Source organism: Atta colombica, unplaced genomic scaffold (genome assembly GCF_001594045.1).
Source record: "Atta colombica isolate Treedump-2 unplaced genomic scaffold, Acol1.0 scaffold97, whole genome shotgun sequence".
Lineage (NCBI taxonomy): Eukaryota > Metazoa > Arthropoda > Insecta > Hymenoptera > Formicidae > Atta > Atta colombica.
In genome coordinates this window covers 478,203-505,258 of record NW_017259591.1, presented here as the reverse complement: position 1 = coordinate 505,258, position 27,056 = coordinate 478,203, and the positions used below count along the sequence as shown (strand labels likewise).

Sequence of the window (27,056 nt, the reverse complement as noted above, 5' to 3'; positions counted from 1 at the left end):
TTTATTATACCATATATTATTTTACAATATAAAATATATATGTTTTAAGGACAAAAACATGCATTTAAAATTATATGTATATATATATACATATAATTAATTATTAATAATAAAAATAATTCTATTATGAAAATAAAGACGAGCATATATAGTCAGTGAATATTTATTTATACTATCGAATAGATTTAATATCTTTTACGTACAATGAAATAACATCAGAAATAGAAAACATTGGAAGGATTTGTTGATGATTTTTCACACATGTACAATAACAGACGATGTCTCTAATTTTTTGTTTGATAGGTAAGCAAAACGGCTCCGTGTCCGCGATAGAAAACAACACCGCGGCTCTACCATATTCGCAGGAATCACGTCACGCGTCATCTCTTGCTCTGCACGGTACTGGGACACCAAGGGCAGTTTCCCAGGAGGATGTGTCACGGTAAGTCTCTCTCTTTTTACTATTTTTTAGAGATTGTACGCGAGTCGGCCGCTTCTGGTCAACATCTTGCAGTCTTTTTACGAAGATTGCGGTACGCCATATCCGCCACCGATCTTCTCTCGCGAACATAAAACAGGTCTCGTTCGCTGGTCACGTCCGATACTTTCGGGATGAACCGAGCGCTCGCCCTCTCTCACAATCCGTTCGTTCGTACGTGATTTAATTTAATGCCGCGTTGCGCGTTACATGTCCGGTTCGTTTTATATTACTATACTGTTTTCTCGATAATAACGCGAGTTTGCAAACTCAAAAACGTAAACGCGCCGTTGAAATAGGCTATTTGTTCGCGTTCTTGTTGTCAATTTATTGAACTGACCCGTCGACCAATCGTGCAAAATACGGTACTAATTTCAAAAGTAAACTGAGTGAAATGGATAAACTGTATCGGATGAGTGTTTCCGAGGGATCGATGAGCAACGCGAACCCAATGGAGGGTAAAGAGCTTGCGGTAGAACCGGTGCGCACAAGCTAATTGCCGATGGATTAAGGGCTTATCGAATTGGCCCGACTATACCATGGAGGTGGGATTGGTCCGGACACATTATGTACCTCTGCTGGAGGCTTACTCACACCAGTTCGGTTCCTCCTATTGACCTGTCCGTTCGTTGTTAACCCCTTTCGAATGCGAATCTCCAATATCGCCGTGTTCTCGGGACTGTCCAGGTTAAGGTCGTCACTGAACATCGCGCGAACGGAATAGAAGATCAAATAAAGCGGGAATGAACCGATATTGATTTATCTCTAATTATCTCTTGAAATCTTTCAATCGATTTTGATGAGTCTTAGTCATTTCATCATTCACATATCTTAAATTTATCTTTTTATATCGCTTTGTTTTAATGATATGTTTTACAACAGATTTAATTAATAAATAATTGTAGAGAGAGATTAATTAACAAGATCTATTTATTCAATTTTAATTTAAAAACAAAATGGTAAAAGCTAGTAAAATTATATATTCTATTTTTATCATTAACCTTCTTAATCCTCTAGAGATGATGTTTTTTCTTATCGAAAAATTTCTTTACTAACTTTTTCTTAAAATTATCTCATAAGTAAAGAATCTATTAGTACATATTCCGTATATCGATGTATAACGTTTTTGATGGTTAAAGTATACTATATTCACTATTTAGTACATATATTTTCATTTTTAATTCTTAAATAACTAATCTGTATAAAATTTATCCCGAATTTAATTTTAAACTGAACGTTGCAATGTTCAAATATGCAACATTCATTCGTAGAAGATTAAGAACAAATTATTTTATAATGTAATACAGAGACTATTTTTTCTATAAAAATATCTAACAAGTAAGTACCACTAATTTATAAGTTATAGCAGCCATAATTAAAAATTATTACAAAGTAAACTTTAGGTTTTTTTTTAGATTAGCGAATAGATAATGATATCTTGTAATAAATTTTAAAGATTCGCTCTTATAAAATTTGTATTTAAGATCTAATTATGAAGAAATAATGTTAGGAACAAATTATGAAAAATGACAAGTCCAAATTGCATCAAAAATTTCTTTTTAAAAGGTTTTACGATAACGGAATATTCCATATAGAAGTTATATAACTATTATTATGTTATTTATTTCTATTATTATTTCTATTATTATGTTATTTAAAAAGTTTTATTCGTGTCTTCTTATTTTTATAGTAGTTTTACAGTCGAGTAATTCTTCAATTTTTAAAAAAGAGAGTATAACTTGATATATGCAAAATAACCATAGGAATATTAAAAATGATATACATGTATGTATTTAAAATGTTTTGAGAAAATTTTTTTTACATGATGCATGTAATATATAAATTCATTTTAATATTAGGTCAGGGAAAAAGTTTCTTTGTATATTTAAAAAAATTTTTTTGCAAAAGTTTTTCATTTGTTGCGAAATTTTTGTTACGATTATATCATTCGCCAGAGCAAAGTTTCAACTTTAAGAATTTGTTTTTTAAATGGCGATATGATGATTTTTATTTTCGGAATTATGAGCAATCGAAATCAGAGAATGCTTCTTTACTTAATTCGCGAATAACTTAAGAACAAAAATCATAGGAACATTTTTAAAAAATGATTTTGAAAGAAAAAGCTTTCACGATGAGTAGTCGAAAATTTTCATAAATTTTTTTTGGGTACGTGAAAGACCCTCAAAGTGAAAAGAAAATTTTTTATCTTTTTCAGCTCATAGCTTTTTAAATGTAAAAATTACCAAAGTCACAGAAACAAAAAATATAGTAACCTTTCGAAAGTAGAGATTTTAAGTTTTAAAAGCCTTTTTTTAATTTAAATTTCGTTCATTTTTGACGAAAATATTGTATATACAATTTTGAATTAAAAAATACGAAGAAACTTTTTCTCCAACTCAATATAATCTTCCATTATATAAATTCATTCCAATATATAAATTCATTTTAATATAATCTTCCATTTCTCCCCCTCGAAGAATCCTATTGAAAAGAGTAGAATCTCCGTTCGATAAGATATAGAAAGTTTAACTTTGATCGAGAAAAAGAAATTTAAAAATAGCGCGCGAGGAACAACTAATTGTACTCTACTCTTGACTTATATCTGCGCCAGATTGCTGGAAGTCATTCCACAGTTAAACATTACCATGAATGGAATATTTCATTAAGCCGACCAGCCGTCATGAAAGTTTCGCACACCTGTGCGCTGCCGGGCTCACTGTCCATTTATTCAGCTTTCCGAGCTGCATAGACTCTATCGCTTGCATTATTTTCCAAATACACTATTCATTTGAATCTCATTCAACGTTTCTTCTTTTATTAATTTTTATTTTAATTCAATTAAATCAATGATTTTGTGATAACGCCTGCCTAATGATTATTAAAGATCAAAGCATTCACTATCTATTTAATTAACATCACATTTAATTAATATCAAATTTGACAAGTCTGAAAAAAAAAATTAAAATTATATAATTAAATATAAACATAGAAAAAATTATGTACATATATATAGGTTTTTTTATATATGTTACATTCGATTTATATTTTATATTCAAATTTGATTGTATGATTAATCATTGAAAATTGCAAAGTGACGCGTTCTGAGCTCACATGTTAATTCAACTTAATAACATCTCTCATCGTTGAAAAAAAGACTTTTCTCTCTGACATTCCTGTATTCTCGAGGCAGCGAATTTTACGCGAGACGTCGCGCCTCGTGGAGAAACAATTCGCGTGTGCATGTCAAAGAGAAAAAAGATCTATCACAAAAGAAACAAAGCCTGTCCGTACTCGGCGGACTATAATTTTTATCTCGTTTGATTGGAACAATTCCGGGCGTTGATTGGCAAACTCATCTTTGTTTTCCATGGCTTTAACGTGGACATTGCGGTTCGAAAAGTTCTCTTTGAGAGAAAATTCTCTCTTAAATTTCTTGTTCGCGTTTTTATTTGCATAGTTCATCGAAATACTTCTTGTCGATACCGCATCGACTACGTCGAATGCACCGCAAAATGCAGATGCATTTTTATTGTGCGGTATTCTGTACCGCGCGACGGATGCTCGCGACACGTCCACAAATGCGCGTTTTTAATTACTTGAGCGTGTCCAAGAATACTACTCTGAATCGTTGCTCAGTTACATATACGTATCGTGAATACATTATAAAAACTTCAATGCAGTTTGTTCATAGTTAGAATTTTGCTGTATTTATTCGTAATCATACTTCCGGAAATGGTTATAAATTCTTTAAAGGATATATCTTCTTTATGCTTTTTTAAGAGATTTGCTCAGGAATTCGATTGAGCTTTTAATACCTATTTCCACTAATGTAGATTAATCTTAATCTTGATTCAATCTATTCTTTTTCTAATTCGTAAAACTATAGAAAAGATATTTCAAATTGAACTGAGATTGAAGTTAATCCACCTGGGTAGAAACGGTCATAAATCTTTCATTAATCTTCGGTCAAGTTGAAGACACAAATCGATCTTTTAATTGTAGATTTTGAAAAATTAATGTAACTAAACAGTTTCTGTAAAAGAAATAAGTAATTAAAATTCAATCCGACTTCTATGATAGTAAAAGCTCGACGTTAAAGCTTTCACAAGTATTTTTTCACATGTACTTTTAGATTTTTAAACAGTCCGGAATAATAAAAATAATAAAAATCTGTAACTGTGGCTCTCAAAGACATAGGTTGCTGATAGAGGTTCAAAATTCCACATAGTTGATACGGAGGATTAATTATGGCTTTCTCGATACGAATAATACTAATACAATAATAATTAGTGCTATATCATTTCCTAGCGGTATAATCCGCTATTACATATGTATACGGATGAACACATTCGAATGTGCATGTACGAGCGCACAGCTGTGTCTCCGAAATGCGGGCCAAGGTCGCAGCTGGTCCGGGTCACGAACGAACTACTGGATCTGACCAATCTCGCTTACGTGATGCGGCATCCTCTCTGCATCGATCTGTATGCGTCCCACTGTATCTTTGCTTAATACTATCGACTTTTCATTATCGTGATACTATTTACTTTCTTGTATTACAATAGCAAAAATTTATTACACCTGATTAACTAGAAGATTACACTAAAAAAAAAGATTTACTAAATTCTTAATACATATTTTTTTAAATATATTGAGTAAACATTTATTTATAGTAAATAAATATTTATTAAAGAATAATATTTAAATCAAATTCATAGTTTTTGTATCAAATAAATATATGTTTACATTTACTTAACTATTCAAACTATTCAAACAAATATTTATTAAACTTTTTTTTCAGTGTAGCTAATTCTAAATAACAAAAAATCAATTTAAGTGGAAAGTGTAAAAAACATAAATTTCAAAATCTGATTAAATAATTCGATTTGTTCATTACAATGCGTATTTAGCAATGTATTATCGTAAGCTCTCGTATAACTCTTTAAGTCTGCTTGCAGACTTCTTGAATTTCAAAGAGGAAAAGACTTCGTTACTATTTTTTAGAGAATTATCATATTATTTTTATTGTGTAACGCGTTCTGAGTACACGATGTGTTGCAACATATCATGAGCCCTTTGCTCTGTAACTTTTGATGGTCAACATAGAACTCCTTCATCCGGCTCATTGTGTCACACCCTCGTGTGTGACGGAGTAAATTTAATTTCTTCTGTGACTCTTGTCCCGTCGGACATCCTGGCCGGAGATGTCCGGTCCAGCGCTAGGAAACTCGTCGTGAACAATAGTGTCCTAAGTGCGAAAAGGATGTCATGAAAAATTTTCTCGACAATTTTGCATTTTACCGGAAATACTGACTGTACGAGTGTGAAGATTTTATGAGATGTTTTTTAAATATAAGAGAATAAATAAATTAATATATTAATACTAACGCATATTAAATATTTAGAAATATTTTTTTAACTTCTTTGAATTTTACATATTTTACATTTTTTTGAACTTTTTAATCTGTATATACTTTTCTAGTTTTGTATAGTATTGTCTGAAATTTGCAAATACTTTTATTTTAGTTTGTTTTATATATTATAAAAGAATCTGCTTTAAGATCATTCATCTGTTTTTGCACAAATAAATACATTTTTTTTTTGTTGTAAAATATAACATTGCTGTGGAAACAATGCAATATAGATAATCTCTTTTAATTCCATGGACGTTTTAACGTTTCAATGGGCTTGCTGCAAATTTTTGCACTTCCGTAATGCGTGACGATGCTCATCGGAAGCCAGAAGCATGTGAAGAGGATTAAGAACGCTTTTACACCGGATAATTTTCAGGGATGCGGCAGCTTTTGCATTGAAGAATAATGGATATCCTGATGCGAGATGATCCCATATTATTTAGCGGGGTAGCTGTGCCGAGAATTTTCCACGAGCTTCCCAGCAAAGATTCTCGAATTTTTCTCTTTCTTTTTTTATCTGTTTTTTTTTCTCTCTTACAAACGTGACACTGAGAATTGTTGCATTGTTCACAGGACTTTCTGAGTTCCTGCGAATTTTCTTGTCATATTTTTTTCGGCACAATTATCTGCTTCTATCATGTTTCTGAAAATGGTTAATACTTCCTATTTCTAATTTGTAAAGCACGACGTCAGTTGAGAACAGTTATCTTTTTTTCTACATTATTTAATATTTTAATTCGTGAGGGTTTAATTAAATAATAAATTAATTTTCATAAATTATTTGATATTTATTTATGCAAATAAATGGAATAATGTAAGAGGAAAAATGGCATATGCCTATGCAAATAATGTAATAATGTAAGAGGATAAATGATATATGTGTATTTTTCTGAACTATTTTTCTATAATTTTTATATCTTATTACTTTGAAATTACTAATATACGTTTAGTGATAAAAATAGTTTTTTATAATAAAGTTATGTAATATTTGTCGGCAAGTTAAAATTTATTTAATCCTTCGTTGTGGTAGATTGTGTTTCCAGTAACTAAAATAAATTTGTTACCATAGCACAATGCTATGGTATGAGCCTTTGAACCGTGCCATCTGCAGCGAAATATGCGCTTGCTACCGCATAACGGGTGCATTTGCACAGTTTGTTTAATTTACAGTCCACGACCCAATTCTGGACCGTTCTGTATAATGTATCGTTTGTTGCGGCATCTCTAGAGAGCCGTTGTCTAGGAAACGTGGCATTGCGAGATACATTTAATTCGTAGAAATGTAAATGATAAACGTTTCTTAGAATTAAATATTGTAACTAAGAAAGAAACATATTTCAGTTTATTGCATTATGTTCGAAAAAATACTTGTATATTTTCTGTTTTAAATATTCTACATTAAAGCACTTGCATAAACAAATATACAAAAACAAAATTAACGTATCAAATAAAAGCAAAATTAATTCTGTGAATGAAATACTATATAATTATATGTTTCAAGAACTATTAAAATGATGAATATTTTCAATCAATTTTACACATATATTACTAATTACATCAATTAATCAGTGTATTGAAATCTTTCTCTTAGTTCTATATATGTGGAAATTAGATATCAGTTTGAAGATATATATTGAATTATATTGAAAATTATATTTATCGATCAGCATTTAAAATATATCTCTAGAGTTAAAACACAAAAGAATAAAAAATATGGAAGAATTATATTTAAAAAAAAAAGACCTGTTTCATGACTTATTAATCTTGTGCTAGTGATCCACATGGAAAGAAAGGGATATCGATATCGAGAAACTTATAATCATGATCGGTCGATCACGGGTGGGATGCAGTCTGTCACGATTTTTCGCGAGTTTCGCTGAAACGGTCATTTTCCGCGGTCTAGTTGCCGGCGGTCGACAGTTAACGAGTTTGGTGGCCGGAAGTATGCCTGTGCAGAAATGACTTGTAACCGACGAACGTCTGTGCGGACTCTCGTAGGATCCACAGACCAATAAGTCTTTCGGTGGCGGCGGCGTGCGATGTGATAATGCTGGCTCAGCCGTCGCGACGCCGCCAGACGCCGTCGTTAAGAGAGAGGAGAAAATTTCTCGGTTGCGTTCAACCGTGGTAGCGACGTCGTTTAGCGGCGTTCGTTTTCACAGTCTGACAAGATCTGGCATATCACCGATATCACGATGCCCAGTCAGCGATATTGGCTTTTCTCTTCGTTTTGCACTCCGTTGTGGCACAAGATTTTACTGAATATAGATTCCATATGCCATATGTAAGAAAGAGAATCTAAAAAAATGAAAGGGTAATATAGACACCACATTTATTTTTGTCTAAATTATTTTTTAGAAATGTTTCATATCTATTTGGATGTCAGTAAATGATAAATATGTCATCTAAAAACTCAGAACTATAATGATTGGTACACACGAGTATAGAATATAAACTCCACGAATTATGTATTTATGTATTTTTAAAAAATATTATATTATAATATAATATTTATATACGTGAATGAAGAAGTTTTCGATAACGTAGTTTTTATGGCGTGTGTAAAGCTTCTCACTGACAGAGACAGAGTTGGCAGGTTATCGTGGCGTTGAGTAGCCCGGATATTTCATTAACCAGCCGGAAGTTATGTCGGAAATGTGAGAGTAGAGAAGCGACGTTCTCCTGGCTACAGCCTAGGAATGATATTGCTTAGCAAGATAGGAAATCGAAAAGCGTGAGGAAATGCAGATTCTTCCGCGGCGAAAGCTGCGGAATTGAAAATTTTCCAGTTTAAACTCGCATTTTCGTGCGTTGCGGGAATTTTCTGCATTAATTTTACGTGATACGCAAAGCGCTTTTCGCAAAAGTTGCATCGACGGATTCGACGTCCGTCGTCCACAGCGGAGTCGATCGTAAAACTTGATATCAACCGAAGATAAAACGGAGATAGGGACGAATAGGATTCAGAAGTAAAATGAAACGTGTCATCACGAGACTAAAAACCAGGCAAAATGGATTCCGAGAACCAATTAAACTTGGATGAACCCGAAAGCTGTTCCGTAACCCTTCTTTAATATTTCTCGCTTCCGCCTTCTCTCCTATCGTCAAAATTCTGATAAGACATGGAAGATCCATTTTATTTTGCATTTTATTTTTGCATTTTATTTTGGAAATTTAATTTAAACAATGAATTAAACAATTTTAGTATAAATAATTTTTTTACTTTTGAACAATACGTGTATATTATTCTTTTTTTCGACAAATATCTAAAGACGATGATCTAATATAATTAAATTTTTATTTTTTTATCTAAACATTACACATAATAAATATAAAGAATTTCTAGTTTTGTAATATTTCTACAACATAATTTATCGAATATAATAAATTAAATTTACACGAAAAAAAAAAAAATTTTGATAAGTCAGTCTGCTTAAAATTGCATATTGTAAGTTGTATTTCCGTAAAAAATATGGAAAGATCATGATGTCCAAAACGCATCAGAAAATTAAAAGAGATCAATGATTATACATATGAACTAACTTATTAAAGTAAATTATTATTTGAATTATAAATATATTAATTCGAGAATGCTAATGAGGAATGGTTATTATCAAATTGTGTAATTTAATATATAAAAGTATATAGGGGATTACGGAATTAATACGCAGGAACAAATAAAGCATAATACGATATTGATAATCAGCCATAATTAACAGCCATACAATATGATGGCAATTATATGCAGAATATATTATTCACTTTAAATTTTATATTTCCAATTTATCGTTTACTATAATCCTTTACTTTCTATACATATATCTCTCGAGTTTCTCCAGATTATCGAGCTGAGAACAATAAAAAAGTTCATTTATCTTTCGGTTTCGTCATATTATAGAGAATGTCTTTCCGCATCACACTCGTTTCTAAACCCTACCGAGGCTAATCTTCACTAGGACTGGTATTCTGTCATATTATTTCGATATATTCTCTTTTTCTAAAGGAGAAACCTGTCAGTTTCGCGGAAAGCTCGCAATTAAATCTTTCAATGAAGCGTGCGACTAATCCGGAAGTCCTCCATCTTTTTTTCGAGAATACGTACTCACACGCACACATATAGACGCAGTTGCGCTCATACACGTTGTGAAAGCTTCAAGCGAAAACAAGTAGTCGGCGTTATTAATGGCTGCCCTTTCGTCGCGAAGTGTGGACATTGCGAATTAATCAAAAGCATCCCGCTGTCACGCCCCACAATGAAATTGGAGCGAGATAATCTGGCCCTTACTCTTTGAAGCCGCTCTAAGAAACGTGATTAATGGTTTTTCGTCGTTAGGACGTCAGGATCGAATCGTTACGACATCCGAATCATTTTTTTACGTAGACCGCTCGATCCACCGATCTTACTTTAAAAACATATAAAACGAACTCAAACTCGACTTTTCTTCCGTAATTTAAGGTCAGTGTGAAGACTGATTTTTCTCTTATCTTCTTTTTACTGTCATTACACAGTTATCATTAAACAAACTTTTTACTAATATTTTCTGAAATGTGGAATGGAGCAGTTTAATCAAAAAGTTAATAAAAATTACGTTAAATTAACTTTCACGTTCACTAATGAATTTGAGAAATACTTTTCTAAATATTTTAAGACATTTCTCAAAAAGATACGATTTTTTTACCATGATGAAATCATCCCTCACGTCAAAGATCTTTTTCTACAACTGTTCGTAGGTACGGATCTTCTATTCTTATCTTATAATTCCAGATTGATAAGGTAAGATTATTCTGTTATCTGTTGAAATAACTAGTCGAAAATAATTCTTTTTAATCGTATCTCAGAACTTAAATGTCACAATCGTTCACGCACCTCTCGTCACAATCAACATTTACCGCGTCCAAAGTGCGCTGTCATGCAGAGTCCCTAATATTCAGCACATAACAGCACATTCTCTCAGCACGCGACTCGAGAAATTACTGCACGTCCAGGCGAGCGCGGAATCGCATTAGGCGAGTTTGTTACGGTGTTCGAAAGATCCTTTTGAGGGTACTGCCGAGAGACCGAAGCCAAGTTGGCGAAATCTGGCGACGGATTCCACCCGAAAGCGCGTGTTGAGCCAACACTTCTCAAGTCGCTCGCTTGACCGACGAACCTTGTACGTTCATTAGACAAGTTTGCAACGTTTTCGGTGTCCGTTGGAAGCGACATTCAGCGGGCCTATCCTATTTACTCCATGTGTATTGTGTACATATCCTTCGCCGGTCTCGAAACTCGCGGGACATGGCAGTCGTGAAGATTTAGCGAATGCTCTGTGATCCAGTTATTAACCGTTGAGTAATATCTGTTGTTAGTTGCTGGCGGCGACTCGGTATGTTGGCGAATTAATCGACTCGGTAAACTCTAAGTCCAGATTTGTCAATCTTGCGGTGGTTGTGGGACGTAGTGAAGCTCCGCTTGAGCGAGACGTAAATGTCGGTGAAAGTTTACCTTGAGATGATGAATCTCTCGGCGCGTATCGTCGTTGAAGATGCGATTGTTAAGCACGGGTGGACAGTAGATTGATGGGCAAATCGATGGAAACCATGACTAAGGTACTTTAGATGAAAGTAAAGTTGAGATAAAATAATACAAATATAAATAAAATTACTCCGTAAGCTTGATGTGTTTAAGGATTTTTTAAAGTAAGTTACAGTTTATTTCTACAATCGATGATATTTATATTTCTTTACATTACTAATAGTTTACCGTTTTATTAATAATTTTTAAAATTATATTTACAGAGATATATTTATGATTACGATAAATATAGAATAGATTTAAGCGAATCAGATCAATTGTTGTTTATTGAAAAAAAAAATAATCAAAAACAAATTTTGTTATTAAGTTTTATTATAAGTTCTTAATTTTTATAACTTTGGTTTAGTAAAATAATACATAAACATGGTATTTCTTATTACAAAAAAATCAAGAAGATGGAATTATTCGATTCACTCCAAAAATACTTTTACTAGACTGAATTAGCAAACTAGACACTGTAAAAGCATTATAATTTTTTTAATAAGTTTTTTTGTTACAAAATTTATGATTTTTTTGAAGGATTGTAATTTTATGAGAGATAAAATTTCTTCGTACATTCACAATCTCTGCGTTTGTATCGTCGATTGACGCTGGATCGCATGCAGTATAGAGAACTTGTTTATTGTTTCCAGTACAAAGGAAGCGCGTGGAAGTAACTATAGTGATAAAATAGCTTGTTTGAAAAAAAAAACAAAATGAATAATTTTCTATAAACTAATCTCTTGTATTGATCCAATTCATCCTGTGATTCGATTCGCCTCTACTCTGTAGTTATATCGTAAATACGTATAAACGTGTTTAGATTAAGTTACTATACTCGATTCCTCTTTAACGGATAGAAATCCTCTGTGGCGTGTTTCGCGGTGCGGAATTATCGCTAGACACAATGACAGTATTGCAACGACGTATCAATCGCGTGACGTCGCAAAATTACATAATGTGACCGACGAAACGTCATAATTCTCAAGCGTAAGCTTAAATCATTAACATCGTGTGGCAATGAAGTTGCGGCGCAGATCGGCAAGACGATTGTTACGTCAGAACGATCGCATCTCCCGATGCAGGAGACATGCACGCGTATTTACGTTCGTGCGTGCTTACGTGCATTCGCGGGCAACAATGTGGGAAGGACGGTTGCGCAACCATGCCGCCAGTTATGCGATTAATACGCGCGCCATTGTGCCGAACTGTGTCACCAAGTGCATACGGAGATCGAGAGCGCTTCTGGGACGCGCGATACCGCGATAAGCGAGGTACTCCAATGGTGAACAATAAGCTTCGAAACGTCGACCACTTAACAAGCGTTGTCTCGTTGTGGTCCTCTCGAACTGCATTTCGTATATTTCGTCGCCGGCTTTTCAATTATTGTGTCTCACTCAATTTTCTCGAATGATTTTTTTTTTCTAAGAACTCCATCAAATATAGTGTTTCCTTCTTTTTCTTATAATTTTGTATTTTAACGTAAAATATTCTAGAAATTCTAGTAATTACTTAAATCTTAATCTTCCGCTTGTAATCACAATCTTTTTAGCACACAAGCGAATTTTATTTCTATTAAATCTCTCCGAAATAAAGGAAGATGAATTCCGGTTTCTCTTAAATTATTTATATATATTTTGTAGTATCTAGTAAATATCATGAAATATCTGTAATAATATTTGTAATAGAGATGTTGAAAAGTTCTGAATTTGTTTTCACATTTTTTTGAAAATCTAGAACAGTAAAAAAAATTTGAATCGGACAAAAAAGACCAGGTTATAAATGGACGGTATAATGAAACACATATAGACCTTTTATTTTCCATAATCAACAATTGTCAATTTGCAAGTGATAGATAGATACTAGAACATTTCGTCAGATATAATATCACTAATATAAATATTTCGATACAGAAGCCATACTTATCGAATTTTATCGATTATAAAACTGTGATGAATAACGATGCTGATTGAGCTTAATAATAACTTACGAATGACTCACTCATTTACTGATTCATTGTAACTCCCGCAAATCTGTGTCACCGCAAACATTTATGACGTGTCAGGTAAGAAATGGCAAACATAATTTGAATATAATTAAATTAATATATAATCTCTCTCTTTCTCTCTCTCTCTCTCTCTCTCTCTCTCTCTCTCTCGTTTTGATTAAACGTGATTTAATAAGTTAGAGCAAATATATTTAAAATTGATTTTATAAACAATAAAATTTTAAACAATATAATATATCTTTCTTTGTATTAACAATCTTTCTTTGTATAAACAAGTTCTCTATTGCATGCGATCCAATATCAGTCGATGATACAAATGCAAAAATCGTAAATGCACAAAGAAATTTTATCTCTCATATAAAATTACGATCCTTCAAAAAATTATAAATTTTAAAGCTAGCTAAAATTTCAGCTCAAATTTTGACACAGTAAAATTAAATGTTATTTAATGCGATAATAATTAATGAATCTATCTTAAAATTGGTTAAATAATGGAAATCCGATAATATTATAATTTAATGATAAGATGAGAATACGTCGAATAATCATTAATGAAGACCGACATTCCGAATATCCGTTAATGACTCACTCGGTGAAATCACATATTCTCGATGTGAATGGCATAAATTTTCACATTCCAACGAATGGAAATTTTAGTCAAATAACGAGGAATCAGTTATAATAGTATTTTGCAATATAGAAACAGTGATAAAAATTTTTAATATATTTGCTGCTGTAATAAATGAAAAAAAGGCTATTGGATTTTTTATGAAAATATTAATTATTGCGTATAATTAAGTATAGATTTAAATTGAGATAATAAAAGAAAACAGTCACATAAAATTAATTTTTGTATAAATATATTATAATTAATGTACAGAGTACAATATATTGAGCTAAATATTTACGATTAATATAACGATTTAGCACAAAATTCACTCGCTTAATGTAGCTGATATTTTTCGCAAATTATTGATAAATCACTCTATAATCCTTTGAATTGCGATAAATTCCTCGCGAAAGTGTCAATCTAAAAATACCACCTTGCGTAAAAATGTCGTTTTATCACATTTTCATGATAAACGCATTTGCGATTTATGGAAAATCATAAGCACATGATGAATTCTTGTCAAATATTGATATTTTTAATCTTTTGAAAAAAATTAGTTTTTGTTATTTATTATTTGAATGCATCTGAAAAGAAATAAAAAGAAAAAAAAGGTTAAAATCATCAGCTTTAGAACGAACATGTTGTGATGAGAAAAACTATAATAATACGTTATAAGATAAAATAATACGTTATAAGATAAAATAAACTCTAAATTTAAATTTCCAAGTATAATTATTTGAAATAATTCTATTATATCTGATATTGTGTGTGTGTGTGTGTGTGTGTGTGTGTGTGTGTGTGTGTGTGTGTGTGTGTGTATGCGTGTGCTTCTTTGTTAGAGACTTTTTTTGTATAAAAATGATGACTTTGATAATTAATAATATATCTATTTATGCCTTTTTAAATTTGAATAATTTCTATATAGAGATTTTATATTATACGACAGTCATTGTCAAAATATAAATGTATGAATATTAAATAAATAAAAATGATTTTTATACGTTAAAGGTTTCTTTTTTTTTAATAATTTAATTATTTTATATATTAATTAATATTTATATTTCATTATTATATATTTAATAATTAATTATTTATATTTCATTCTATATTCTCAAATTAAAAAAACTTATTTGTTATGTATAACAACTAGAGTTTAATTCGCGATGTATGATGTCATAAGATTGTTCAAATGTATTAAGAAGCTGAATGTTATTTTTTTTATCTTTAGGATCATTTTTCTCAAAAATTTGCTTTATACGAAGATCTTGATTTCATTTGTCCATGTTTTTTTTCGACAACAGTATTTGTTTTAAAAATAAGACATTCTCTCTCTCTCTCTCTCTCTCTCTTTCTCTCTCTCTCTCTCTCTCTCTCTCTCTCTCTTTCTCTATATTGTTGTAAAGGGAAATCAACTAGGTACGTGCCTTCGTTAGGCGTTTCTCAGGAGACGTGTCGGAATGCTATATTATACGTGCTTTACCGTTTGCACTTCGCGTTAGAAATCGCATCTTGCTGTCGTTCTTGTCGTCATTTGCGGTTACCGACATCCTGTCGCTATCGATATACGTATGTATGCACGGTATATAAAGGCCGGTGGCCGACAATACAAAGTATCACGATACCGTTACGCTATAACGGAGACGGAATAGAAAGTCGTCAATCCCGTACGGTCGTCGCATCGAATCGATCCTCTTCTAATTGCGAAATCGTTAACCCTCGCAATTTTCTCCCGATACCGCAAAAGTAAAAATACAATAAAAATCGAGAAAATGCGAGAAATTGAGAGTTGAACGGAATTAATCTCGAGCCGTTCTCGTTGAATCTATAAAGCTGCACTTAATAAACAATCATCTATCTATAAATTAATTATTATTATTAATTATGTTACTCATAATATAGAAGAAGGTTTATTTTTATTTTAATATTATAATTATGTTATTATTATAGATATTTTTTTGCATAATTGTACAATTTAATTGCTATCATTTCTCTAATTGATCTTCTATTTATTTATTGTTGTTTTTTAAAACATTGTAAATAGACAATTATAATTCGAAATTCGACCGACGACAATAAATCAAGAAATAATTTCAATCAGAGCGAACTTAATGCTTAAAATGCTTAAGCATTAAGCGTGAATCTTATATGCATATTCAATTCTGCAAAATATGCTTCAACATAATTTTTAGCTTTGAAATGCTATTATAGAACTGGAGTAGTAATGTCACAAATTAAATTGACAATAATTTAATAGTATTGATGCTAATAAGGATTTAAAAAACTGTAAATAATTTACTACGAAAAATATTCTCAACTGGGATTCTTTAATAACGATATCTTTTCGATACCGATCGTAGAAAATAAGAAATTTGAATTTTATGACGAAAGAGATACGCCACCTGCCATGACACGTCAAAAATTTTAATGGTACTGTCCTCTCTCTTATCAAACTAAATTCCCCTGTAAAAGCTTGGTGTTACCGAAGCGTATTCGGCCGGAAATGCAATAACCGGTCGTGCGGGATCTCAGGAAAGGAGTCATCGATGAAGACGAACGACGTATCTCCCGCGCGCGTTGCATTCGTAATTGAGCGGCTCGTCCTCCTCTCCTCTCCTCTTCGGTCACGCTATCGTGTCAGAATCATGAGTCAGAAAACGGCGGCGTGGTCGACGCAGTGGAAAAGGAAGGGTCTTCTCCTACGGCCTCGAAACTACCTCGACACTTTTCACGATACGTTCTTACGCCGTGCGTCTATGCGACCGATGGGTTTGTCTTGTGTTTCGTCGGTAGATCTATTGTGCAACGTGCGTATAAAAGGCAAATGTATTGCGGAAGGATGACCCGATTAGTTACCTCTCTGTTCTAGCTGAAATGAGTTATTGTGATAACAATCATAGGCCTCGTTCGCGAAAGTTGCGAGTGAAGCATACGCGATAAGGATATGTATCCTGATTGTAGCGTGCTGCGGTGACCAGCGAACGAGAGATATCACCACGACGTCGCGTGATATACGTGTGCGTGACAACGTATGAAGATGATTACTGTGTTACATGCTCGAAATTTGACACACAGGATCGGAAAGAAGTTCTGCAAAAAGCGCTCGATTGCGTTATTAGTGTTAACGGATGACGAAACAACGCGTATAATGCTGTTTCAGGTATGTTGGAAATGTGCGATCGATTGTTGTTATTCCTCGCTGCGTGTGCAGCAATGTGAATGGCTGCGTTCAGCATAATAAAAAGCAACTTTGCAGCTATTGTAAAATTCTTTAATGTGATTGGTTGTTTTACCCTTAGTTCTTCACTGGATCTAAATATATAAATTAATCATATTAAAGAACAGAATTGTCACAAAACTGAAAATTAAGGAAATCAAGGAAAAATTGTGAACGGTCGGGAAAGTCTGGAAATTTTGCAAAATTTTTTGGAAAATAAAAATTCTTGTCTTTAAACATCATATCTACGCAGTTTTGCAATACTATCTATTTAACAATTAAATGGAAGCAGTGTCAGCAATATTAATAGTAATTTTTATTGCCAAGTTAAATTTTTTTTTGCAAATTATTTGACGATTTTCAAATCAGAACGAAAATACAAAAAGATTCAAAATATTAAATTCATTAAGAAAAATCATCAAGTTTTGTCTAAAATTAAGGATATGAAATTTTAGGACATTTGAGGAATTTTTAATAATCCTAAAGAGTCTTACAACAATTGTAAAACTGCTTTTTCTGCTGAATGCATCCAATGCAAATATTGTGAATGCATTCGGTGTTATAGTCGTCTGCGCAAGCCTTATTAAGTTGTCTTATTCAGTCGGATTGAATTAATCATCGAATTAATATATTTTTGAGGACATACATGTAAATTTTATGCCTAATTTATGTTTCACGAACGAAATTATTAGTCCCATTATTCATCGTTTGCAACATATAATTTGAAATTCCGTTACAAATCCATCGAGAAAGATCCGTTGCGCAGCTTCTCGCTGTCGATAGCGATCGCGAAGCAATTATTTGCCTTGGCAGTGTCGTTCCGCATCGACAATTTTCACGACCCCGCTGCATTCGCCTCTTTCGTGCCTTCCGCACCCGTTCCGCTCGTCCGATCGCAGTATATTTTCCAGCAACCGGTATCCGCGCCGACCGTGCGTGTTGCATTGTGAATGCACGCGAGCGCGCACTTTCCGTTCGCGCGATACAATCGGCGGCGGAATCGGGAGATGCAACGACGCGTCCTACCTACCTGCCTATTCTCCCTGTGCACGACATCACCATTGCTAAAAATAAACTTCATCGACAATAATGTGATTTATTCCGATTTTGAATAAGCGAGCAACACGACGTGTTGCGGCGTATCCGTGGTTCGAAATCACAGGCGACTTATTTATGATTTCAAAACATAGGAAACTTAATGAAAACTAACAAGTATAATGATATTGGCTCTTTGAACTATGTCAAAAATAATAAACAATAAGGAGCATATAGGCCAAATTGCAGGATGTTATTACTAATTATCTATTATTCATCATTTAAATACATGTAAATGTTTGACATGTCATCCAGTTATCTTCAGTACAACAAATTGCTAGATAGAAATGAAAACTTATTTTTAGGACCCTCTTTGTACAGTCTTGACCAAAAATATTAGATACCTATATTCTGTTCATTTGGCTGAAATTTTTTTATTTGCATTATTTCCTGTTATATCGACATTACATAAATTTAAATAAGTTCTTTAAAAAGGATAATTTGCAGCAGATGCTGTAAATCCATTTTTGAATTAAAACGTTATATAATATTAATAAAGTGCCTAATATTTTTGGCCAAATTTAGGCTGTATGATTTTTATTTCTTTTTTTTATACAAAATATACATATATTATATCACACTTACGTTTTATTTTAAATTTATATACGTACATATTAGTTTGCCTTGCGTGAGCGATATAAGAAAATAATTTTCTTATGTTATTTTCCTAAATTATATTATATAAACTGAACAAATTGAAGATTTAATTCGGTGTTATTATAATAAAAATATGTAACACGACTACGAATGTAGAGTTTTTAAATCTCAGCTAAATTAACTTAAACTGTAATAACACATAAAATTTTTAGAATATTTTATATATTAAGTTTTTTTTTCTTGGATAAATTATTTATCAAAACTCTTTTAAACTTTTTCTTATAATAGACATAGAGTAGTCGTGAAAAGAACCTTTTTATGTAATATATTTTAATCTTCTTCTTATATTATATTTTAATCTTTAAGGAGTTGGTCATGTTCCATCTTAATAATATCAGACTAATTCTTAATTCGCTGCCTTGATTGCCATTTGAATATTTACTTCGAGGATAGAAAGAGAGATATTTGTTAATATTTATAATATTTTTTCAAATGGTAATATCTTAATATAAAATAAATAACATATAACAGTAAAAATAAGAATAAAAAAATATGAGCAGCAACGCAAATAGACAATGAATTAAGGGTTAATTAAATATAGAAAATAATGTATCCCTCTATCACCGGACGTGCCATTCCATTTATCAAGTGTGATAGTTAATAATTTGTTGAGTTGTTCTTTGTAAATAATTTTATATTCATCGCGATTTTATATGCAGTGGCTAGCGGAGAAAAATGCACACAATTAACACGAAGTCAAGAGTCAATTATACAGCTTAGAATGGCCTTGCAAAGTATGTGTTACGTCATAGATTTACAGCTCGTTAGTAAAATCATGGTATTCCATGGTCGTTTCTTTGATGTTTGAATGTAGGTACGTTAGTTATTACATATAAAATCACAATGAGATGCCGATTGAAATGATCTGAAGCTGCATATTGTGAACGTAAATCCAGTGCATTCCGCGTAAATTTCACATAGTGATTGCACGATACGTCGCATTTTTCAATAGTACAAATAATTCGATGATAAATCAAGCTTAAAGTATGTTATGAATATAATGATGCTTATTAAAATCTGTCATAGCGATAGTAGGAGCCACCAGTACCTTCACATTATGATATTTTCGCGTTATGCTGATGAAGAATTTATGAAACTAGAATGCATGCACCATTTGTTTTTACGGTTTACGCTAAGTTTTATTAATATTTTTTTTAAATAATTATAAAAATAATTACATTATATCTTCCTAATGGTATAATCCAAACTTTTTTGTCGCACATTATGCAATATTTAAAATAAACATCATATTTTTGTGAAGTAAATTTTTTTATAAATTTTTTATATAAATTATTTTCTCCCTCTATTAACGTTTTTGTTCAATTTCTCTTTCAATTCACTTTTTGGAATAATATTTAAAATTCTTGACATTTATTATGGCACTTAATATGTTCCTTCTTAGAATTCCTTAGTGTCTACATATTCATATTATTTTTTTTTAACTTTCTTTTGAAAGTTTTTTATTTTATTGTCCTCTCTCTCTCTCTCTCTCTCTCTCTCTCTTTTTCTCTCGCTTCTCAAATCTTTGTATAATTATTATTTATATAATTATTAACTTATGCATTTAATAATAACAATGTTATTTCATCCAACCACATTATAACTTTTATGTATGATGAATATATTGAAAAATGTTTGTTTTTTTTAAGTATTAAAACGAATGTATCACATTTTTATTCACATTTTTCCTTATTTGAAAATAAAAAATAAAATTTGATAAATATTATTTGCACTACTAACTGCTCAACATTCAAGCTGTCAAATTACACTATTGCCTTTGCGATGATATATTTCTCACGGTACGAAGTAAGCATGACATATAACAATATAAGAATATCACGGAAAACAAATAATAGTGATAATAGTTAGATTCGATCTCACATGTTATTTTTAAGAGTGCAATGAACTTATTATTTTATGATATTTTTACACATTTCACGAAGCTTGCGATACACGCGTTTTTCACATACAGCAGCTGTATTTTCATGGATAAAACGAGAATCTCGCTTTTTTAAAAGTGTCACCAGAGACTTATCTGTTTTGGTGTAAAACGCATAAATTTCTCATTTCGGTTGGTCGTAAAAAACAAGAGAGTTGGGACAGTTTGGACAGTTCATTGTGCTTCGGCGACCGACTATCAAAGAAAAAAATCAGTGATAACCCGCGAAAAAAAGCAGAATTCTCGTGCTCGTGACATATATGCTCGATATCGGGATTCACTTTTTGGGCATACTGCCAAACTGCTTTTGTTCCTGTTGTATTTTGGTTTGGTTACGCCCGATGATATCTGGATGCATTTTTTTGAATCTGCATAAAGAAAATTCACAATTAATTCTTTTTAAAAATAACTGTAATAGTACTTAATAATAGTACTTATAAATAATTACAAAAGACATTTAAAAGATTGAAATTTCTAAACAGAAATTCGATTTTACATCTAAAAATTTGTTAGTGCTATGAAATATAGTTAGACGAGTCTTTCGTATTTAATAGTTTAGCAATCAGTTAAATTATACAGAGAGAAGTTATACAAAAAAATAATAAATGGCGACAAAAAATGAGTGGATGTCAAAGAATAAATGTATAATATATATATATATATATAGATATCAAATGAGCAACTTGCTCTCGTAAAACGCTGTATTCAAAAGCGCTTGCGGAAGTCGATATCACATGCGGGTGTTATCGGCGAGAAGCGAAAATACTGTTTTCCCAAAAGTACATGTATCCACGGTAGAGAGCAGCTTCTTTATCGCTGCTTTTGTGCTGCCGAATGATCTCCACAGACGCAGCTCGTTGCATGCAGCTCGTTTTTGCCCGCGGGTCGCGATATTTTGCGTCCGATAGTGACCTGACCGCGAGGTGAAAACCTCGACCAATCTGGAAAGCTAGAAAAGCACGCTGGTGATGCGAAAATTGTGCAACGGCCGAAATCCTTATCTTTGTTGCAGCGACATTAATGCCGTAATTCCACCATATCGTTAATTGGATAGCTTTTACACACGATGTGCATGCACACACATCGTTATGTTCGTGTTTTTTTATCACGAATCTTTAGACCGATCTCGTAAAGATTCTCTCTGGACTCTATTTTTTCACAATTAATAGAAGTTTAAAAAAATATGTAATATATCTTTAAAGTGACTTATTAGAGTTTTATTAGTTTTTTGAAATAAAAATTTTCTTCAACTTTATCTTTATTAAAATAAAAGTTCTTTAGTAATAATTAAGTATGATATATTATATAAGTAAAGAGTAGAGGAACAATAAACGGAATGAAATTTTTTATACAAAAAAATAGTTTACAAAAGTAATTTTATTAAAAACCATTATAAAATGAGACTGTAACATTATAAATATTCAAATTGATAAATATTTTAAACATATGTATAAAATTATTTTTTAATATTTTTAAATCATTTCTATATGAAAAACAAAAAAATTTCACTGAAAAGGAGAGAATTCATAACTTTATACTTTTTACACATTCAAACTACAGTATTATATTGATAATGCAGAAGTTATATGTACTTCACATCCTTCGCGTAAGTCTTTTGCATTGAAGCATGCGGCGTGAAATGAATTCCACAGAGGATATCATTTCGTAATTTTCCGGTGTACTTTTCTCGCATTTACTGAAGGAGCGGCATACTTTGCCAGTACGCGCGCCATCCAGCACTAATCGTCCTTTGATACGATCCAATCGCTGTTTCTCGACCCAGAAAGACACGCTCCGCTTATTCCGTTTTTCGTCAGTTCCTTCCTTCCTTTCGGGAAATGCTCGGTCCGGTCCCGGGATTTACGTATTTTTCGTCCTTGACCTTCACCCTCGTGCGCTTGTTCCGACATAGGCAAAAAGTTCGCATCTGCAGCCAAGGATGCTGCAACGGTGGCAACAGCGGTTGCACTTGCAAACTGGGTCACTAAAATCCTTTCTTCCCACGCGTGTACACTTCCTGCAATTACGTCATAAATATCTTACGCGCCATCAATTTAACCTTTCGACGATTATACATTTTCCTCGTATATCGTCAAGTGTCGTATATAATATAACTGTTCCGTTTAATAATTTCCGGTACAATTAGGTATACCTATATTTAATTTCTTAAGTTAATTTTTTATACGTAAAAAAAATAATATTTTTATCTTTGCAAAAACAGTCTCACAAACGTATTTATTAAAATTACTAAAAATTTATGCAAAAAATGTTCTGAAAAATAGTCGCGTCTCTGAAAATTGTGGAGGATGCATTTTCCATTATTAAGACAATTTTCACTAACCATGTTAAGATAATTTAGATAATTACATAAGATAATTTAATTGAAAAAGTTCTTTGCTTTTTAATAAAAAAAAAAGATGTCTGTCCTCTGTAGCCTATAATAAAACTAGTTTACAGTCTATAAAATGAGTCAACAGAAATTTATTGTTCCTTCCGAGCGAAAGTAAATATAAAACTATAAAATGTAAGCGAGTGAAAATTTAAAGCGTTATAGGAATTTTTTAGATACGATTGTCACTGTTGGATCGACAAATATTCATGGTATAGATTCATGGTATAGATCATTTTATTTATTTGAACATAGGAACGTATTTGTAAATAGAGTTCTTTCTTTTTAGAATCATCAATTTTAAATAAATAGTCAAATAAATTTTAGATAAATATGTAGTTTTTCTGACGCTAATCTCGGAAAGTCATTATTTTCATGAGAATATTTTGTATCGATTTGCGTATTCATTTTAATCGGATTTTCAAACTTTCTTTTATTCTTCATTCGATTTCCTATCATTCAAGCATACCAAATTATTCATTACAATTTCATAATTTACTTATTATTGCTGTATTATTACTCGACACAAATTCATATGCAATGAATTTATATTTTGAATTTTTATCTATATAAACGACTTATTCGCATATTCGCAATATTCACCTTGTTTTTCTTTCTTTGAATAATGACTTTTGTAAATAACGCAAAAATAAATTACGTCCTTGACGTAACGACAGATAAAAGCTTTCTCAAATTTCAACGCATTTTTACAAATGTCTCTACAAGCTCACATTTTTAATGACATGATGATTATGATTTATATTTTAGGTTGTAAATTTCTTGCGTCATAATGTAAGGTATTTGTTCGAGAAAATTTATGAAGAGGAGCTTTCGACAGGTCTTAGTGATACCCAATAACGCGAAACGCATTTCGGGAGCGACACTAAAGATCAGTATTCCTATAACGCGTTTCACACATAAATGTTGGAACTTTGCCGACATATTGACGTCAAAATCATCATTCTCTCCTCCCTAATCGATTTTTCACTATAGAAATTTCGGCGCTTCCCTCATATTGTTTTGCGTTTTACGGAATAGCATGGATGGTGATGTTTGCGGTGAGGAGGGTTGGCGTTGTTTGTCCGCGGGAAATTGGACGACGCGAAGATTGCCCTCTGTGGTTTATAGCGACACATCCTGTCATAATAATATCCTATTTCGCGATGAAGCTTCGACGTGTAGTACCGAAGTTAACACAAACATTGCGAGAAAAGTCACGGAACCAGAAGCCACTTGTGTAACTTTCATTTCTGAAACGTACATCACACATACATTGGCATCATTAACATTTCGACTGCTAAGTTCATTTTGACACTGATATGTTTGAGCGTACAATAAATCTAGTATATTATTTTAATACTTTTTTATTTTTTAAATGTCTTAACTCATTAAGATCCATAGTTAGATTAGCAAAAACAGCAAAAAATCAATTAAAAAAGAACGAAAGCATTTGAAGAAACATTTCTGACATAAAAAGCACGTTTATACAAAAATCAATTTTGCAACTAATTGTTATAAATAAATTATTAAATATTGACTATACAAGAAAACTGATTACATGAATCGATTCTACGGGAAAAACACAAAAGATTATAACTCTTCTTAATTATTATTTTTTATTAACCTTATTACAGTTTAAAAATAGATTGGAATAAGTTTCTTTATCTGATTCATAATATTTATTTTTTTTTGCATAAACGAAAAATGATTTAAAGAAAGTTGTACATCTTTCTTTTATAACTTTTTTCGTGAAATTGATAGACATAATTTTTTTTTAATTAATATTTAATAATTTGTTTATAATATTTTGTTTGAAAACTAATATTTCTAATGTGCTTGTCAGAAATGTTTTTTTCATCCTCCGATCTTATTTTCAATTGTTTTTTTTTTTGTTAATCTTAATACTCTAATTATAGTTCTTAATGGATATTATTACAATTTTTATTATGGATTAATATATTGTTTTTTAATATCTTAAATATATTTAATAAAATTATTCTTAATTGAATAAATAAAACCACAAATAAGTGACGGTACTTTTGCGAATATTTATGCGTTATCCATCATGAATGACATAGCAATCAAATGTTAACCTTTACAGGATGGAAAAGCAATATTAGTAACGCTAAAACAATGTCATTCTGAGGCAAAGAAAGAATGAAATAATGAATATAACAAAATTTGTTCAGAAAAGTTCTAAAAAATTTGAAAAATAGGCTGCTACTAAAACAGAATATAATTTTTCACAATTACACATTTTAAAAAAATTGTTTTAATTATGTGCATATCTTGATATACTGAAAATTATTGGAAAATTTTATTTATTACAACAAGCATTTTCCTGAAATAGGACATCTCTTGACATCTTTATTTCAATTTGATCTTGAACTTTTGATTGACAGTTGGAGTATATTACAATTTCACAATTCTGGAACAGCCGACGCGGTAACGCGTATTTTACGAGGAATTCTCCAGTGTTCTCGAGAATGCCTGAGAATAGTCGACTTGAGAGACTGCCATCCGTGAATTCCATCAATTAGACAATGTGTGTACACTGAATAATGCCTCGGACAATTTCTCCAACATCGAGACGAGCGGCAGCGCCTTGTGCAGAGCGCAAACATGAAAGCATATACCTGAGTATTTCTGCCGTTTACACGCTCGCTTGCTCGCATTCGCGGATGTTTATCTGTGCAATCGCGGTCGATCGAAGCACATTTGGTGTCTTGGCAGAATTACATATTTGTCCCAAAATTTCTACTTCTTATCTTCGCCGAAGAGGCACATCATCGTCGCGATCTTTGTTCTGAGGGAGCAAACGGGTCAAATAAATACGGACAGTCAGTGTAATCTTATTAACATCATCTCGATGTTATTCTGGCCTCTGTATGTATAGAATCAGTGAAGCAGAAAGGAAAATCCGCAAATGCAAATTTTGCGTACGGTTAGTTAGTCTCACACAAACATACTCAGTAATATTAGAAAGGATACCATGGTACTATTGTAATATGATTGAAATATTATGATTAATCATTTGGAGCTGAATCTGTAACACAATTATTGATACTGAGATTGTAAGATTCGTTAAATATATATTTATGAAAAAGCATTAATTTCAAGGAATCAAAATGACATACTCTGATAAAAAGAAAAATTAAGTTTATATTATAAGAATATTATTTTATTTTATAAATTTATAGAGAAGAATAATCCAAATTTGCAGACGTAACATAAGGAAAATTGAATTTGTGTAAAATGACAATTGCTACAACAATATATTCAAGAATTAATATAAGTCATTGTAAATTTAAATATAATATATTTTTTATCCGAACATTATTTCACAAAAAAAACTAAATTATTTTTATTCATCAGAATCTTTATTATTTTCGAACAAAATCTGACAATTTCAATTGCATATTGAGTTCAATAGATCCACCGGCAGCTTCAGAAAAATACAATTAAATGGATCAAACATCATAAATATGCTACATATTTTGGAAATGAATTGTTCTTTGAGAACATTTTTTGCTATAAGATCTGATATCAAATAAAAATTTCGGTGTAACGTGCGAATTTTTGTATCTACATTGATTTAACTACATGATAAAACAATTTTAGTTTAAAATTTAATTGTTTCTGTATTTTTTGTTATATATTACACACTAAATTGCAGATTTGAAAATTAGAAAACAGCA

The 27,056-nt window shown here is 31.7% G+C and overlaps 1 protein-coding gene across 13 annotated transcripts in view; it reads left to right on the top strand.

The window, feature by feature from the left end:
- Positions 1-27,056, top strand: part of LOC108693768 (disks large 1 tumor suppressor protein) — a 678,647-nt gene that overhangs the window by 603,958 nt on the left and 47,633 nt on the right. For all 13 annotated transcript variants that reach the window (XM_018202901.1, XM_018202900.1, XM_018202896.1 and 10 more), the window contains one exon: positions 304-442. In XM_018202901.1, coding sequence (XP_018058390.1) covers positions 304-442 — 139 coding nt within the window. The remainder of the gene's footprint in view (positions 1-303; positions 443-27,056) is intronic.